This window comes from Aquarana catesbeiana, linkage group LG05 (assembly GCF_042186555.1).
Source record: "Aquarana catesbeiana isolate 2022-GZ linkage group LG05, ASM4218655v1, whole genome shotgun sequence".
Taxonomy (NCBI): Eukaryota; Metazoa; Chordata; class Amphibia; order Anura; family Ranidae; genus Aquarana; species Aquarana catesbeiana.
In genome coordinates this window covers 294409176-294428433 of record NC_133328.1, presented here as the reverse complement: position 1 = coordinate 294428433, position 19258 = coordinate 294409176, and the positions used below count along the sequence as shown (strand labels likewise).

Genomic DNA, 19258 nt, shown 5'->3' with positions numbered 1-19258 from the left:
AAGAAAAGAAAATTCCCAGAAAGAAAAGAAGATTCCCAGCCACGAAAATTATTTTCTGTAGCAACATGAGGTGAAATTGAAGGCTTGGTATGGCCAGCCTAATACCCCATAACAATAAACAATCACTGCGCTTCCCTACACCCCCAAGCTGCAGTTCTCATTCATAGGTGAGAATCTGTTTTACTAATACCCCATACACACTATTAGATTTTCTGCAGATTTTTGTCTTCACATTTACCAAAACCATATAATATGAGGTCAAACCTTTAGTGCCGGTTCACACAGGGGAGGCACGACTTGCAGGTCGACTCACCGAGGCGACCTGCACACGACTTCAGCGGCGACTTGCAAAACGACTTCTGTATAGAAGTCAATGCAAGTCGCCTAAAGTCGCCCCCAAAATACTACAGGAACCTTTTTCTAAGTCGGAGCGACTTGCGTCGCTCCTATTAGAACGGTTCCGTAGTACAGAACGGGACGCGACTTGTCAGGCGGCTAAGTCGCCTGACAAGTCACCCCTGTGTGAACCGGGGGTAAGAGTTTCAATTTGTATGCAATCAGGCAGGCCCTTGCACTACATGGTTTTGGTAAATCTGAAGACAAAAATCTTCAGAAAATCTAATAGTGTGTATGGGGTCTTAGTGTACTGCGTTCTGCACTCCTGTGACCCAGATTCAGCCAACAGTGGGCTAAAGCCCGCTGTCAGCTGACATCACAAGAGCCGGGATCCACTCAGATGCCTGGACCGGCAGCTGGCTCAGTGGGGCACTGAGAGCCCGAGCCAGCTGCTGACACCCCCTCCGCAGCCTGATGTTCTAGCGAGCGTTGGAAGGGCACAGCACAGAGCGGTGAAGGACAGCGCTCTGTGTTTAGATCAGACCCGTGAACTGAGCGGTCCTTACAGTATGCATGATGGTAAAAAAAACCTTCAGCCTTTACAACCACTTGCTGACCAGCTGCAGTAATTATATGGCAGCAGGTCGGCTTCTTTAAGAGCCATAGCAGGTGCGCGGGGGACCCGATGCACGTGGCCGGCGGCCACGATGTCTGCCAGCCACCCGCAATCCTGGGCATGAGAGCCAGAACTGGGATCTGTGTATGTAAACACACAAATTCCCATTATGACAGGGTGGGAGAGACAGATCTGCTGTTCCTAGTAATTAGGGACAGCGATCTATCTCCTCCAGTCAGTCCCATCCCCCCACAGTTAGAAACACACATGAGGGAACACATTTAACCCCTTGATCGCCCCCTAGTGTTAACCCCTTCCCTGCTAGTGACACTTTTTATAGCACTGATCGCTGTATAAATGTCAATGGTCCCAAAAAAGTGTCAAAAGTGTCCGATCTGTCCACCACAATGTCGCAGTCCTGCTAAAAATCGCATTTTGCCACCATTACTAGTAAAAAAACAAAAAATAAAATGAAAAAATAAATAAAAATGCCATAAATCTATCCCCTATTTTGTAGACGCTATATCTTTTGCGCAAACCAATCAATATAGGCTTATTGCAATTTTTTTCCCCAAAAATATGCAGAATACATATTGGCCTAAACCAATGAAGAAATTTATTTTGGATATTATAACAAAAAGTAAAAAAAAAAAAAAATAGTTTTTTTTCAAAATTTCGCTCTTTTTTAGTTTATAGCGCAAAAAATAAAAACCACAGAGGTGATCAAATACCACCAAAAGAAAGCTCTATTTGTGGAGGAAAAAAAGGATGTCAATGTTGTTTGGTTACAGCGTTGCGTGACTGTGCAATTATCAGTTAAAGCGATGCAGTGCCGTATAGCAAAAATGGCCTGGTCATTAAGAGGGAAAATCTTCCGGGGCTGAAGTGATTAAAGATGGTTGGGGAAAAACAATGAATCATGTTTAGGACTTTTCCACTCCGGTGACTAAGGACATGTAGAAAAAACAAAAACACAAAACCCTATGTAGAGCAGAAGGCTAATGCCCCAAACACACAATCCGAAAATCGGATGACAGATCGTCCTTTTTTTTTTGCATGCTAGTTGTATATCGAACCTGAAGACTTTACTAAAGTTACGAAAATAATATCGGATGAACTGTCGTGATCGGCTCTCAAAAGCTCTGTAATAAAGATCCGATTATCGTACGATCGCATCAAAAGCGGTATTTTTTTCCAATTTTTGGATCGTGTGTATGGGTAATAACTCTGCTCATAACCCCGACAATACTATCCTTATGGGAAAGTTTGGCTGTGACAGAGTCACAGGAGCCTGCAAAGTATTGCACCCGTGATCAGTGGATCGCAGGTGCAATGCCAGGCTCCTACAGACTCTTGTTTCCGGGGTATTGGGGGGGGGGGGGAACGACACATGGGTTCTTGGGAATGAGGCGCGGGTCTTCAGTTGGAGAGCTGAAAGAAGTGTCAATGGACTACAAGCGCGGTAATTACCGTAATTGTATTCTAATGGAAACTACAAGTCTATCTGCTGCTCAGGTGGAGCCCTGCAGATTTAAAAAGTGACAGCTGTTGCAGGGGAGAAGAAGGTTTGGAGGTGTATGTGTCAGTATATGACATTGAGCTGCCACTGAGTTAATGGTACATGGTCACTGAGATGTCTGCATATTGGCACTATTCAGTACATCACTCCAGAGAGGCTTATGTTTGTATATTTTTCCCTAAAACAGGTTTACTGCCACTGTACTCACACGCCATTTCCTATCCCAATGCCTTATGACCCATGCCTTCTGTTTTCACAAATGTTGGTTAGAAGTACATGAATCTGTCACATGGAGGGGGTGACGCGGCACTGAGGCTGGAGCGCCCATAGCACAAACATTTTTCGTTAGTGTATGCTTAGTCCCTTGCTAGCTAGGACACTGTCAGCTCTGCAGCCAAGAATGTCATAGCAAACTGATGACTCATACCCAGCCCCATTTACCTTTACAGCTCACAGCTAAAAAGTAAACAAATGGGCGGGAATGCTGGCTGACATCATTGCCACATTTGGGTAATCAAATTATCCATCCCTACCACTTTGTTTTCTGTCAACTGTCTATTGGGGAATCTCTTGGGTAGCAAATGGGATGTGTCATTGGTTGGTAGGATGTTAGAGGCCACCAACTTCATGGCAACTAGGGAAGCTGTCATATTCGTGGCAGTTTCCCAGCAGGAAATGCCTCACTCCGAGTACTGACATCCCTGTGCACGCCAACTCAGACTTCACCTTAAAGCGGAGTTCCACCCAAAAGTGGAACTTCAGCTTTAAGCACTCCTCGCCCCCTTACATGCCACATTTGGCATGTAATTTTTTTAGGGGTGGGGAGGGGGGTGGGTGCTTAGCTTTGAGTGGGACTTCCTGTACCACTTCCTGCTTCTACCTAGGCGACTCCTCTCCTCCTAGGCGGCCCCTCCCTCTCGGCAATCTTCTGGGACATGTGACAGGTTCCAGAAGACTGCCTGTCCACTGGGAGAGCGCAGCGCGCGCCCTGCCGTGAAGCCACAAGCTGTCACGGCTGGGTGCCCACAGTTTCAGTGGAGGAGCCGAGGAGAGGAGGAGGAGGAGAGGAGGGGGATAGGAGGGGGGAGAGGAGGGGGAGAGGAGGGGGAGAGGAGCGAGGCTCAGTGCGGCTGCATCACTGGACCGTGAAACAGGTAAGTGTCTGTTTATTAAAAGTCAGCAGCTAAACTTTTTGTAGCTGCAGACTTTTAATAAACAAAAAATGCCTGGAACTCCACTTTAAAGTAACATTAAACCCAGACTATAAAAAAAACTTTCATTACATGCTATATAACAGAGTGTGCATACCCACAAAACCACTAAAGCATTAGTTTTGTATAGAGGGCAATATACCAGGTTGATCTTGTCTTCAGCAGGCCCTTCCACCCTCTGTGTCACCACTGCAGGTTGAGATTGTGTAGATTAACCAGTGTCCTCTATAGAGCATGCTACATTTTAATTTCCCTTCTAAGCCACGCATTTCCCTCTTTTTCTTATCTGTGCAGCCCAAGAGATTCCCTTAATTTGCAGGGATTTCCACTCACTTCCTGTTTTAGCTATGGGACAGGAAGGTAATTCTCTGCAATGGTACACACAGTTGTGCTCATAAGTTTACATACCCTGGCAGAATTTATGATTTCTTGGCCATTTTTCAGAGAATATGAATGATAACACAAAAACAATTCTTTCACTTATGGTTAGTGTTTGGCTGAAGCCATTTATTATCAATCAACTGTGTTTACGCTTTTTATATCATAATGGCAACAGAAACTACCCAAATGACTCTGATCAAAAGTTTACACACCCTGGTGATTTTGGCCTGATAACATGCACACAAGTTGACACAAAGGGGTTTGAATAGCTATTAAAAGGTAACCATCCTCACCTGTTATCTGTTTGCTTGTAATTAGTGTGTGTGTGTATAAAAGGTCAATGAGTTTTTGGACTCCTGACAGACCCCTGCATCTTTCATCCAGTGCTGAACTGACGTTTCTGGATTCTGAGTCATGGGGAAAGCAAGAGAATTGTCAAAGGATCTGCGGGAAAAGGTAGTTGAACTGTATAAAACAAATACATTGGATATCCAATCAGCAGTGTTCAAACTCTAATCAAGAAGTAGAAAATGAGGGGTTCTGTTGAAACCAAACCACGGTCAGGTAGACCAACTATGATTTCAGCCACAACTGCCAGGAACATTTTTCGGGATGCAAAGAAAAACCCACAAATAACTTCAAGTGAAATACAGATCTCTCTGAAAACATGTGGTGTGACTGTTTCAAGATGCACAATAAGGAGGCACTTGAAGAAAGATGGGCTGCATGGTTGAGTCGCCAGAAGAAAGCCATTACTATGCAAATGTCACAAAGTAGCCCGCTTACAATACGCCAAACAGCACAGAGACAAGCCTCAAACCTTCTGGCACAAAGTCATTTGGAGTAATGAGACCAAAATTTAGCTTTTTGGCCACAACCATAAACGCTTCATTTGGAGAGGAGTCGACAAGGTCTATGATGAAAGGTACACCATTCCTACTGTGAAACACGGAGGTGGATCGCTGATGTTTTGGGGATGTGTGAGCTACAAAGGCACAGGAAATTTGGTCAAAATTGTTGGCAAGATGACTACAGTATGTTATCAAAAATACTGGAGGAACATTTGCATTCATCAGCCAGGAAGCTGCGCATGGGACATAATTGGACATTCCAACAAGACAATGATCCAAAACACAAGGCTAAGTCGACCTGTCATTGGCTACAGCAGAATAAAGTGAAGGTTCTGGAGTGGCCATCTCAGTCTCCTGACCTCAATATCATTGAGCCACTCTGGGGAGATCACAAACATGCAGTTCATGGAAGACAGCCCAAGAATTTCCAGGAACTGGAGGCTTTTTGCCAAGAGGAATGGGCAGCTTTACCATCTGAGAAGATAAAGAGCCTCATCCACAAATACCACAAAAGACTTCGACTGTCATTGATGTTAAAGGGGGCAATACACGGTATTAATAACTGGGGTATGTAAACTTTTGATCAGGGTCATTTAGGTAGTTTCTATTGCCATTATGATGTAAAATGAGTAAACACAGTTGAATAATAATAAATGGCTTCAGACAAACACTAACCATTAGTGAAAGAAAAGTTTTTGCGTTATTATTCATATTCTCTGAAAAATGGCCAAGAAATCATAAATTCTGCCAGGGAATTATTATTATTATACAGGATTTATATAGCGCCAAAAGTTTGCGCAGCGCTTTACAACATGAGGGCAGACAGTACACTTACAATACAAATCAATACAGGAGGGATCAGAGGGCCCTGCTCATTAGAGCTTACAATCTAGAAGGGAGGGTCAAGTGGAAACAAAAGGTAATAACTGTGGGGGATGAGCTGACTGAGAAAATGAAAATACAGTTGTTAGGTGTGGGTAGGGTAGGCTTCTCTGAAGAGAAGGGTTTTCAGGGAAGCTAAAAGCTAATAAAGTAGGAGATAAGCGGACAGATTGGGGTAGGGCATTTCATAGGATTGGAGAGACTTTCGAAAAGTTCTGGAGGGGAGCATGGGAGGAGGTGACGAGGGAGCTAGAGAGCAGGAGGTCTTGAGAGGAACAAAGAGAACAAGTAGGTTGGTATTTTTGAGACTAGGCTAGTGATGTAGCTGGGGGCTAAATTGTGGATGGCTTTGTACGCAGCTGTTAGTATTTTGAATTGAATACTTTGGCCGAGCGGAAGCCAGTGGAGGGACTGACATTGAGTAGCAGCAGACACAGAGCGATTGGTAAGGTGGATGAGTCTGGTAGCAGCATTCATGATGGATTGAAGAGGTGATAGACTATGTAGCGGTAAGCCAATGAGAAGGGAGTTGTAGTAGTCTAGGCAAGAGATGACCAGCGAGTGAATTAAGAGCTTTGTTGTGTCATTGGTTAGAAAGGGGCATATTTTGGAGATGTTGCGGAGGTTGAGGCGGCAGGATTTGGACAGTGATTGGACGTGTTGCCTAACGGAGAGTTCAGAGTCCAGTACTACACCTAGAACCTTGGCATGTGGGGATGGGCTTACAGTTGTGCCATCGATTTTGACAGAGAGATCACGGGAAGGGGCATAAGGGGGAGGAAAAATGATAGGTTCGGTTTTGGATAGATCGAGTTTGAGGAAGTGGTGTGACATCCAGACTGATATATCTGATAGTAAATGAATGATACGCGAGGAGACACAGGGAGTGAGCTGAGGGGTAGTGAAATAGATTTGGGTATCGTCAGCGTAGAGGTGGTACTGAAAGCCATGGGAGGCTATCAGCTGACCCAGGGCGGAGGTGTAGGCTGAAAATAGGAGAGGTCCAAGAACAGAACCTTGGGGGACCCCAACTGAGAAAGGAAGGAGAGGAGGAAGTAGAGCTGTAAGAAACGCTAAAGGTGCAGTTGGATAAGTAGGAAGAGAACCAGCGAAGAGTACAGTCACGGAGACCAAAGGCGTGGTGTTTTTTTTAGGAGGAGGGGGTGGTCAACCGTATCAAAGGCAGCAGAGAGGTCCAGGAGTAGGAGTACAGAATAGTGTTGATTGCTTTTGGCCATTAGTAGATCGTTTGTTAGTTTTAGGAGAGCAGTTTCTGTGGATTGTTGAGGACAAAATCCAGACTGAAGGGGATCAAGAAGGCTATTATCAGAGTGGGGGACACTTAGCCGGTTGTATACCAGACGTTCAAGGAGTTTGGATAAAAAGGGGAGCAAGGAGATGGGGCATAGGTTGTTAAGATTGGATGGGTCCAGTGCGGGCTTTTTAAGTATGGGTCTGACAAGTGCATGTTTTAGAGAGTTGGGGAAGATGCCAGAAGAGAGGGAGAGATTGAAAATGTGGGTTAGAGAGTGTAGCATAGAGCCAGAGGGTAAACGTAGCATTTGTGAGGGAACAGGATCCAGAGGGCAGGTGGTAAGGTGAACATTACCAAGTAGTTTAGCAACCTCGTCTATAGTGGTGGGGTTGAAAGATGATAATGATTGTGCCTGTGGGCATGAAGTGTAAAGCGTGGAGGGTATTGGAACAGTAGAGATCTCCTCGCAAATTGTATCAATCTTCTGTAAGTGATTGGCGATCTCCTGGGCAGTGAGTGAGTTGGCGGGTGGAGGTGTTGGAGGACGAAGTAGAGAGTTGAACGTAGAGAAGAGTTGACGGGGACAGGATGATAAGTTGCTAATGAGAGTGATAAAATAGGTCTACTTGGCAGAGAGGAGGCTCGAATTGTATTTTTGGAAGGCAGATTTATATTGGTTGAAATCTCTCTGAGACTTAGTCTTACGCCAAAGGCGCGCATGAGCGCGACTACATTTTTTCAGTATCATCTGTTTCCCAAGGTTGTCGGGCCTGATTCTGCGTGTGTGTGTGTGTGTGTGTGTGTGTGTGTGTGTGTGTGTGTGTGTGTGTGTGTGGGGGGCAGTGAGTCCAGTGAGGCTAGAAGTGAAGCGTATGTAAACTTATGAGCACAACTGTAGATAAGGGGTAAAAAAAGACAAGGGTTATAACCCCTCCCTTACGCTATCCAAAATAATAATAATAATAAAAAAAAAAAAAAAAGGGTTTTGCCTATAGTTCTTATTGGTGTACACAGCTGCTTGCAATTAGAACATATATACCAGGGGTCTTCAAATTATGGCCCTCCAGTTGTTCAGGAACTACAATTCCCATCATGCCTAGTCATGTCTGTGAATGTCAGTTTTACAATGCCTCATGGGATGTGTAGTTCCGCAACAGCTGGAGGGCCGTAGTTTGAAGATTCCTGAGATATACAAAGCATTAAAACAATAGTAACAAGGAAAAATTGCGTTAAGTGCTGAGATTTTTCCTTCTTACTGTTGCCTATAGTTCAACTTTGGGGGGGGGGGAATGGTGTGGTAAAACCGTGTCTCAACCGCCTATTTGATCACGCCCTAACACAAGCATCTTTTATTTAAGACTGTCACTTTAAAAATAAGTCTACTTCTCTTGGTTTGTCAGCCAAATGTCTCTTTAACCGCTTGCTGGCCGTATAACAAACATATACGGTGGCAAGGATGCTCTCCTGTGCCAGATCACGTACTAGGTACGTGATCTGGCACTTCCATGTAGGGGGCATGCACCGCTGCTGCCAACCCGGCTGTGCTGTGATTAAACAATGGATTACTGCCGGCACCCGCTGATCGTTGGGAATTCTTACGGGACAGAGTCCTGCCTATGTAAACAAAGCAGAGCGTTGTCCTGTCAGCAGGGAAGTAATGGATTTTCTTTACCCGCAAAGCAGGGAATCAAATCCATCACTTCCCTAGTAAAAGCACCACACATAGTACACCAAAACACTGGCTAGGCACACATTTAACCCTTTGCTCACCCTAGATGTTTAACCCCATCAGTGTCATTAGTAAAGTCAGACAGTTCATGTTTTTAGCACTGGATTACTGTATTAGTGTCACTGGTTCCCAAAATGTGTCAAAAGCGTTAGTGTCCAAATGCACTCCGCAAGATCACAGTCACGCTAAAAGTCACTGATTGCCACAACTACTAGTAAAAAATAAATAAAAAAAAAAAAAAAAAATGTTCCAGTGTATATATACACACTACATATTTTCCTGACGCCTTCATGGCAGCACACACTGGGTTGTGACTCCGCCTCCACAACCTGACAAGATTGGACTAGCTATAAAAGTTGAAGAGAGATGACCCCCACCATTCTCTTTTTTATCCTCACCTGACAAGACGGATGGAGATCGCAAGCCTCTTACCGCATCACCCCAGCAGGTTCAAGCCTCTCCTGTTTGGAATTCCCTCCTGTACAGTCTCTAAAGGAGCTTTTATGGAGGAAACCCCCACTCTGGTGGTCTCAGGGGCATAAGCACGAAACATCTGGCACAGAGTAAGCTTTAAAGAAGCTTCATACTTGCAGTGGTCTCCACTTTCTCTTACAGTCATTTTTCTTCCCCTTCTACTTTTTTTTTTTTTATGTATTTTTTCTTCTTTTTCTTCCTTTGGGACCTGTAGTCCCACAGCGCACTGCTAGGTCTTTCATGGCCGCCGTGTGTCTCTTCCCGCAGTGCGCATGTGCGGGAGGCTGTGGAGGGCCATTCACAGCAGTTCTCCAGCTTCCAAGATGGCGCCGGAGTCATCACGACGCTTCTACGCATGCGCGAAGCGTCATGTTGCCGCGAACGGCAGCAGTCTATTTAAAAGAGGGTTCTGGGCTGAGAAAAATGTGTGTTTCCTTCTTATGACTCCAGACTGCACATCCTTGCTCAGGATTTCTTCATTGAAGCCAGGAAGGTACTCTTAAGGTTCTCATTTAAATTTTACAGGGACTTCCTGGTATATTATAATTAAAAAAAAAAAAAAAAAATTATTAATATATAAATAATTTTATGTATGTATTATATATTTCTGCTTCTAAAAACTCCTTCCAGACTTCCTCTATTTCCTGCCTACCCTCATGGAGGCCACTGCCCAAGCAGACCACCCACAGCCAATAAGGTAAGGGGCTATCCGCATTCAGTGGTAAGTATTGAAGAGAGAAAAAAAAAAAAAGGAGAGCATATCTTCTAACAAGACTCCTTCTGACAGCCCTTCCAGGTCTGGATCAAGACGCAAAGAGACCAAGCCATACCTCAGGCAGGAGATCCCGCAGAAGCTGGTCACGCTCCTCATCTCGTCACAGGCACTCACGCCACAGTCACTCTCAACGTAGCAGATCACGTCATGAAAGATCACCTTCATCACGTCACGGACGAAGCCAACACACCCGTCCCGCAGCTAATACCTGCTGGGTATGTGGCGCCACCGCTTTGCCAGATAAATTAGCATGTCGCACGTGCTTCAATGAGGCCACGAAAGAAAGAATCAGACGTCTGAGAAGTAACCAAACTTATTCAGGAATCTGTGCAAGAATCCATAATGGAATCAACAACACCCCTGCCGGCCAGGTCAGACCCAGGTACTTCCATGGCTCCTCCTCGCTCAGCAATCGAGGTAGGGATGGATCCAGAATCCCCTTCAGAGGACGAGGATCCAGAAGTACCAACAGGGTTTGACTTCACTCTGGTCGAACCCTTTGCAAAGTCAGTCAAGGAGGCTATAGGTTGGGAGGAGTCTGAGGAAGCACCTCAGAAGACTCGGAAATATTTTCCAAACCTAAAGAGGGACCCAGAGACCTTCCCTTTCATTGAGTTAAATGATTTAATCAAAGACGAATGGGAAATATCCGACAAGAGGCCTAGCCTAAACAACAGACTAGCCAAAATGTATCCTCTAAAAGAGCCTAAAGTCAACTCCTTAATTAAAGCTCCTATTGTGGATGCCTGATGCGTCTGGCAAGACATGTCACCCTACCCATCGAGGACGCGTCACCTTCCGTGACGTTCTAGATCGGAAAATTGATCTGGAACTTAAAAAAGCCTACTCCACAGCAGGAGGCGCTTGTAGACCAGCAGTCACCACAGCAGCAGTTGGTATAGCCATCTCGGGCTGGGCTGTCAATATTGAGAAGTCTCTCCAGCAAGGAGCAGACTTAGAAAAAGTAATTTCGTCTCTACAGGAACTTAAATTAGCAAGCAATTTGATCGCAGAAGCCTCCGTGGACGTTATCAGGTGCTTGGCTCGGGCTATGCTAGCCTCGGTGATGGTAAGGAGAGCTTTGTGGCTAAAAGCCTGGGTAGCCGACGCAGCATCAAAAACAAATTGGTGCAATGCTAGCCTCGGTGATGGTAAGGAGAGCTTTGTGGCTAAAAGCCTGGGTAGCCGACGCAGCATCAAAAACAAATTGGTGCAAGATCCCCTATGATGGCTCGAATCTCTTCGAATCCAAATTGGATGCAGCCATTTCCAAGGTGACGGGGGGAAAATCGGGCCTCATTCCCTCTGACAGGAGACCCAAGAGATCAAGGGGTCCTGCTTACAAGGGTAACCTTCCCGAAAGGTACAGAGAAGCCAAAACCTATAGACCAGGAAAAGAGTTTAACAGAAACTGGAGGAACACACAATCATCCTTCCTGAGGATGCGGAAAACCAAGGCCACCCCTTCTGGCGAACAGCAGAAGTCCTTTTGAAGGTACGCCGCCCATCCTCCGAGGGTGGGCGCCAGACTAAAAAAATTCATACGAATATGGTCAGAAAACATCAAGGACCCTTGGACCATTTCCACAATCAAGTTCGGTCACAAGTGGAGATTCTTGAACAAGATTCCCAGAAACCACTTTCTTCCAAACAAAACTCCCGTCTTCTCCAGGCAAGAGAACGATCCTTCTGAAATACATAACAGAACTAAAACAAAAGGAAGCCATTTTGGAAGTTCCGCTGTGCCAAAGAGGCAGAGGATTCTACTCCCCCCTCTTTCTTGTAAAAAAGAAAACAGGGGATTTACGGCCAGTGCTGGACTTAAAAGAAACTAAACAGAAACATCAAATTAGAATCCTTCAAAATGGAAAGCCTACAGTCCATACTATTAGCTGTGAATCTAGGAGATTGGATGCTGTCCGTAGATTTATCGGATGCCTATCTTCCCGTTCCAATACATACCTCCTTTCAAAAATGTCTCCCTTTTTCAATCAACCAGCATCACTTCCAGTTCCAGTGCCTACCCTTCGGCATCTCGTCAGCCCCCAGGACCTTCACCAAAAATTCTTCTGCCTGTCATCGCATACCTCAGAGAGAGAGGTCTAAGAGTACACCATTATTTGGACGACATACTTCTTCTAGCAGAAAGTCGCCAGGTCCTGATACAACACCGAGAAATCTTACTTTCAACCCTGCAAGGTTTCGGGTGGCTAGTGAACTGGCAGAAAAGCAAACTTCAGCCCACACAGAAGATGGTATTTCTGGGGGCAGAACTAGACAACATCCAGAACAGAGTACAGCTCCCTCAGGAGAAGATCATGCCTCTGATCCAGAAAATTCAAAGGCTAATCTCAGCTACACGCCTACCAGCCAGAGTGTGTGTGTCCTCGGTTCCATGTTTGCAACCCTGCCCATGATCCAGTGGTCTCAGTGGCACACGAGAATCTTGCAGAATTCCTTTCTGAGGCAGTGGAATGGAGTATCAATGCTTCAGACAATCTACATACACAGCTATGTGAAGCAATCGATGTGGTGGTGGACGCGGTCCAGCAACCTCAAGAGGTACAAACCTATAGTTCCTCCTCAGCCATAGGTGGAGCCAGAAGGGATGGGGAGCTCATTACCAAGATCTAGCAGCCCAAGGGCAGTGGAGGTTTCAAGCTCACGGTATAGTATCAAATATACTGGAACTCAGAGTAGCCTTTCAGGCGCTCCTGGCCTTCACTCCATACCTGGCAGGGAAGAACTTTGTAATCCAAATGGACAACAGAGTCGCTGTAGCATATATTTAGAGGCAAGGGGGTACGAGGAGTTACACATTTATGGAGGAAGTTCACCCCATCATGGATTGGGCACAAGTACATCTAATAGACCTGAAAGCAGTGTATGTCCCAGCAGCTCAGAACATGCTGGCCGACTATTTGAGCAGGGAACTTCTCTCAAACAATGGGTGGTCATTGAGCCAACAGGCCTATTCCTTCCTTTCAAGAACTTGGGGAATACTGGAGATCGACCTAGCAGCTACCCCTGCGAACACCAAATGTCGGAGATTTCTGTCAAGAGCGGCTTTCCCGTCAGCCGAGGGAATGGATTGTCTGACCCATCCGTGGAATTTAGAGCTAGGTTACATTTTTTCACCAGTACCCTTAATAGCGTGGTTCTTATCTAGGCTTCGGAGATCATCAGCCACAGTAATAGCAGTGATTCCTCTTTGGCCGAGGAGACCTTGGTTCACAACCCTACTACAGCTCAGCCTGCAACAACCGCTGCCTCTTCCGTAAACAGCAGACCTCCTATCCCAGGGTCGATTCCTACACCCAGCACCAGAGAAATTACACTTGACAGCATGGAAATTGAAAGGACTCGGCTGCTAGAGCAAGGATGCTCGCAGGAGGTAATTTCAACTCTTTTATAGGCAAGGAAAAGCACCACCAACAAAACATACTCGCAAGTCTGGAATAGGTTTTGTTCACTGGCCCAACAAAAAAATTGGAACCCAGTATCACCAGAGCCACCGAAGTTCTGGAATTCCTTCAGTTGGGAATCAATAAAGGATTGAGCTCAAGCACCCTTAAAGTCCAGATTTCTGCCCTATCAGCTAAAACAGGCATTAGATGGGCTCTACACCCTCTGGTGATCCAGTTCATGAAAGCTTGCCTAAAAATCAGACCTCCAAGAAAACCCACATTTCCGGCATGGGATCTCTCTACAGTACTTGACGTATTATCAAAACCTCCTTTTTTTCCGGTTGAGTCCATTTCAATTTGGAACCTGACTTTGAAGTTAACCTTCCTTATCGCCATTACATCTGCGAAAAGAGTTTCAGAACTTAAAGTACTACTGATAACAGAACCATACCTTGCCCTCTATCCAGATAGAGTGGTATTGAGGCCCTCGGAGCATTTCACTCCCAAAGTATCATCCTCCTTTCATTATAATCAGGATATCACCCTTCCATCCTTTACAAATGACCAAGGCGAGCCTCATGCATTAGATGTCAAAACTGTCATTACCAAATATCTGGAAACTACAGCTTCCTTCAGAAAGTCGGATACTCTTCTCATAATCCCACATGGATCTAGGAGAGGTCATCCAGCAACTTCTCGAACAATCGCATCCTGGCTGGTTAGCACCATCAAAAAGGCACACTCTACTCAGCAACTAATTATCCCAGAAGGCATCAGGGCACACTCAACCAGGGCAGTGGCAACTTCATGAGCAGCATACTGCAGGGTTTCACCAAAAACAATCTGTAAAGCAGCGACCTGGTCATCTAGACATACATTTGCTTCTCACTACAAAATTGACTCTGCTCAACTTACAACAGCAGATCCATTATTAAAGCCAATTCCACAGCTCTTTAAAATAATAATAAAACCTTCATTTTTGCACCCTCCCGACTGGCGAGTTATTTCCCAGTGTGTGCTGCCATGAAGGCGTCAGGAAAACGGAAAATTGTAAACTCACCTTTCCATAATTTTCCTTTCCTGACGCATCTTCACGGCAGCACACAGGTCCCCACCCTGCTCTTAAGATGATATATACAGAGAATGGTGGGGGTCATTTCTCTTCAACTTTTATAGCTAGTCCAATCCTGTCAGGTTGTGGAGGCGGAGTTACAACCCAGTGTGTGCTGCCATGAAGATGCGTCAGAAAAGGAAAATTACAGAAAGGTGAGGATACAATTTTCCGTTTTGTAGACGCTATAACTTTTGTGCAAACCAATCAATATACACTTATTGGGATTTTTTTACCAAACATATGTAGCAAAATACATATTGGCCTAAATTTATGAAGAAATGTGATTTCTTAATTTTTTTTTTAAAGGATAGGTTTTGAAGCAGAAAGTAAAAAAAAAAAAAAATGTTTTTTTTTTTTGTTTTTTTTAAATTGTCGGTATTTTTTTGCTTATAGCACAAAAAAATAAAAAACGCAGAGGTGATCAAATGCCACCAAAAGAAAGCTCTATTTGTGGAAAAAAAAAGGCCACACATTTTGTTTGGGTACAATGTCGCACAGTGTCAGTTAACCACTTCAGCCCCGAAGCATTTGGCTGGCCAAAGACCAGTTTTTGTTATTCGGCGCCGCGTCGTTTTAACTGACAATTGCGCAGGCGTGCAACGTGGCTCCCAAACAAGATTGACGTCCTTTTTTCCCCACAAATAGAGCTTTCTTTTGGTGGTATTTGATCACCTCTGCGGTTTTTATTTTTTGTGCTGTAAACAAAAAAAAGTGACAATTTTGAAAAAAAAAAAAAAAAAAAACGCATTATTTTTTACTTTTTGCTATAATAGATATCCCCCAAAATGATATAGAAAAAAACATTTTTTTCCCTCAGTTTAGGCCGATACGTATTCTTCTACATTTTTTTGTGTGGTTTGCACAAAAGTTATAGCGTCTACAAAATAGGGGATAGTTTTATGGCATTTTTTTAATTTTTCTTTTTTTTTTTTTATTAGTAACGGAGGCGATCTGCAATTTTTATTGTGACTGCGACATTATAGCGGACACGTCGGACACTTTTGGCGCTATTTTGGGACCATTCACATTTATACAGCGATCAGTGCGATTAAAAAAGCACTGATTACTGTGTAAATGTGACTGGCAGTGAAGAGGTTAACCAGGAGGGGGCGCTGCAGGGGTTAAGTGTGTCCTAGGGAGTGATTCTAACTGTGGGGGGAGGGGCTGTGTGTGACACAACACTGATCACTGCTCCCGATTACAGGGAGCTGTGATCAGTGACAGTGTCACTAGGCAGAACTGGGAAATGCTTGTTTACATTAGCATTTCACCGTTCATCTCCGTGAGACGATCGCGGGTATCCCCGCGGACATAGAGTCCGTGGCACTCGTGGTCGGACTCACGGAGCTCGCAGCAGGGGCGCGCGGCATGCTATGCAGGCCTCACGAGATCACGTACAATAACGTGATTTTGCGCAGCGGAGCCAACCTGCCGCAGTTTTGGTCCGCAAGCGGCTAAATTAACGCAGTGCAGTATTGCAAAGAAATGGCCCGGTAATGGGGGGGGGGGGTGGAATCTTCTGGAGGTCAAGTGGTTAACATCAATGATATACTTGAAGTACAAAGTTTTGCCATGTATAACCTCAACATTCTGTAATACTGTGGAGTGTTGCTATAATATCCATAATACAGAACAAAGGAATATCACACAATACACGTCACTTATACAAAGTTGTGTACAGAAACCCAGCACCAAACTCCACAAACCAACTTCAAATGACACTTACAAGGAAATGCGCTTGTTTAAACGGCAAAGGTTTGCCAGTTGTCTCCGTTTGTGGTGCCGCTCCTTCAGCTGCTACAGCTTTGCCGTCCCCCATTCCGGTACAATATCATTCACCGGCCACAACAACACAAGCAATGCTCTTCCTGGAAGCCAATGAGTCCGCCTACTCACAGCCGCCAATCACAGCTCACCTCTCAGCGCGGCTCTCGTGCGCGTTACAGAGGCCATCGGCGATTGGCTTATTGCGGCTGTGTACATGTTTATGAAGAGGCAGGCATTGCCTCAGCGAGGAAAGTGATTTGCTAGAATGAGCGTGCCTGGGAAGACAAGCTAGAGCTTCTCAAATTCTCTCTTTGCTTTTTACTCCTCTGCAAACTTTTCCACCTTTGTAGGATAAATAATAAAAAAAAAAAAAAAAAAAGTGGTTAAACAATTTATTTTTCCAACCAATTTGCTAATGATACTAGAATTGCCATAAAGTAACCCTTTGTCTTCTGGGGCTTTTTGTGTACTTTTCACACATGTTAAAACCTGATTTTTTTTTTTTGTAGAAATTACCTTATGGATCAGGCCTATTTTTCAAACTTGTTTACAAGTTAAAATAATTTTTTTTTTTTTTTTGCTAGAAAATTACTTAGAACTCCAAACATTATATATACAAATATACAAACACCCTAGAGAATAAAATGGCGGTTGTTGCAATACTTTATGTTACACTGTATTTGCGCAGTGATCTTATAAACGCAATTTTTTGGGGAAGAATACACTTTTTTGAATTAAAAAATAAGAAAACAGTTATGTTAGCCAAATCTTTTTTTATACAGTGAAAGATAATGTTACGCCGAGTAAATTGATACCCAACATGTCATGCTTCAAAATTCATTCGTGGAATGCTGACAAACTTTGACCCTTAAAAATCTCCATAGGCAACGTTTAAAAATTTCTACAAGTTACCAGTTTAGAGTTACATAAGAAGTCTTTTGCTAGAATTTTTGCTCTCGCTCTAACAATCACGGCGACACCTCACAGGTGTGGTTTGAACACCGTTTACATATGCGGACGTTTCTACGCACGAGCATAGAGGGACAGGGCACTTAAGAAAAAAAATTTGTCTTATTTATTCAACTTTTTATTTTTACACTGTCCCTTGGAAAAAAAAATGTTTGGATAACTTTTATTCCTATTACAAGGAATGTAAATATCCCTTGTAATAGAAAAAAAGCATGACAGGCAGGGGCGTTGCTAGGTGGCAAAAAGACCAGGGGCTTCAGCCCGAAATCAGACCCGGCCCCGGGGGGGATGGGGCGGCGGCGGGTGGGGTTGTATGGAGGGGGGTGTTACCTACCTGACATGCACTGACCTACCTGACATACATTGACCTACCTGGCTGACATACACTGACCTACATGACATGCCTGACACATACTAACCTACCTGACACACACTGACCTCATAGTTGCCAACATTGTAAAAATAATTTTGGGGACACTTTTTTGCATGTAGGGGGAGCCTTGCTATAATTAGGAGGTGGGCTATTCGTTTGTAGGCGTGACATAGCAAAATAGTAAAGCGCTCCCCGGCGAAAAAATGGACATGGTTTACGTGGAATAGTGGGCGTGGCTTAAATTGGCCTGGCTTGAAAGGGGTGTGGTTAGAGTCTGAGATGAATGAGGGATGAGGGAGAAAGAAAAAGGACAGCAGGCCCAGATCCTACCCCACAATAGAAATATGTGTATTCCAGAAAGTTTAACAAATCAGCAGATAAAGATACTCCAAACACCTGGGGTTGGCGCTTCAGTCATCCTGGCACCATGGTTGTTATGGTGTCAGGGTGATTGAAGCGCATTATTTCTATTATTACATAGTAATATAAAATTAAATCATTCAACTCACCATAATGCAGAATCAGTGGAAACCCCGAGCGTGTCACCTACCACAAGATGCCATCAGGTGCCCCAAGCAGAGTCCATCCTTACATCAGGTTCCTCCCCAGCAGAGTCCGTCCTTGCATCAGGTGCCCCCAGCAGAGTCCGTCCTTGCATCAGGTGCCTCCCCAGCAGAGTCCATTCTTGCATCAGCAGAGTCCATCCTTGTGATCAGGTGCCCCCAGCAGAGTCCGTCCTTGCATCAGGTGCCCCCAGCAGAGTCCATCCTTGTATCAGGTGCCCCCCCAGCAGAGTCCATCCTTGCATCAGCAGAGTCCGTCCTTGCATCAGGTGCCTCCCCAGCAGAGTCCATCCTTGCATCAGGCGCCTCCCCAGCAGAGTCCGTACTTGCAATCGGTGGGCCTCCCCAGCAGAGTCCGTCCTTGCATCAGGTGCCTCCCTAGCAGAGTCCGTTCTTGCATCAGGAGCCTCCCCCAGCAGAGTCCGTCCTTACATCAGGTGCCCCCCGCAGCAGTGGCGTAGAATGGGTTGTCAGTGCCCGGTGCAAGGCAAGAAATTTGCATCCCCTAACCTATGAACTTTTAGCACTCCCTGAGTCCCTTCCCTTCCTACAATAGTACTTACCAGCCTGATTCCTAGAATGACCATTACACTGACCTACCTGTCCACTGCACTGACCTACTTATCCACTACACTGACCTACATGATTCCTAGACTGACAAGAACATTGACCTACCTGTCCAACACTGTCCACTACATTGACCACTACACTGCACTGATTACCACTACACTACACTGATTACTACACTACAATACCTAGCAGAGCCGTGTCCAGAAGATGGTACCTGCGGTGCTTGAGGATGTGAGGCTGACCTAGGCCAAGCTGGGGGTCTGAGGAGTCTTCCAAACGGAGCCTTGTGAAAGGGGGGAGCCAGGACCATCAGTGTCCCCGCTCGTCGGACACACGGAGCGGAGGGTTGGCGGCGGCAGCGGGTGGAGGCTGATCACTTCCTTGTGTTCAGTGGAGAGCGGGAAGGGGTCACCAATCCCTGCAGCCAATAGGCTTCAGTGTACAATAGCATTTTCTATTTGTACAC

At 45.0% G+C, this 19258-nt stretch overlaps 1 protein-coding gene across 1 annotated transcript in view; it reads right to left on the bottom strand.

The window, feature by feature from the left end:
• Positions 1 to 16474, bottom strand: part of INO80C (INO80 complex subunit C) — a 55423-nt gene extending 38949 nt beyond the window's left edge. Inside the window, exon 1 of the mRNA XM_073630781.1 lies at positions 16277 to 16474. Within this exon, the coding sequence (XP_073486882.1) occupies positions 16277 to 16369 (93 nt within the window). The 5' untranslated portion in view covers positions 16370 to 16474. The remainder of the gene's footprint in view (positions 1 to 16276) is intronic.
• Between the last annotated feature and the right edge of the window lie 2784 nt (positions 16475 to 19258).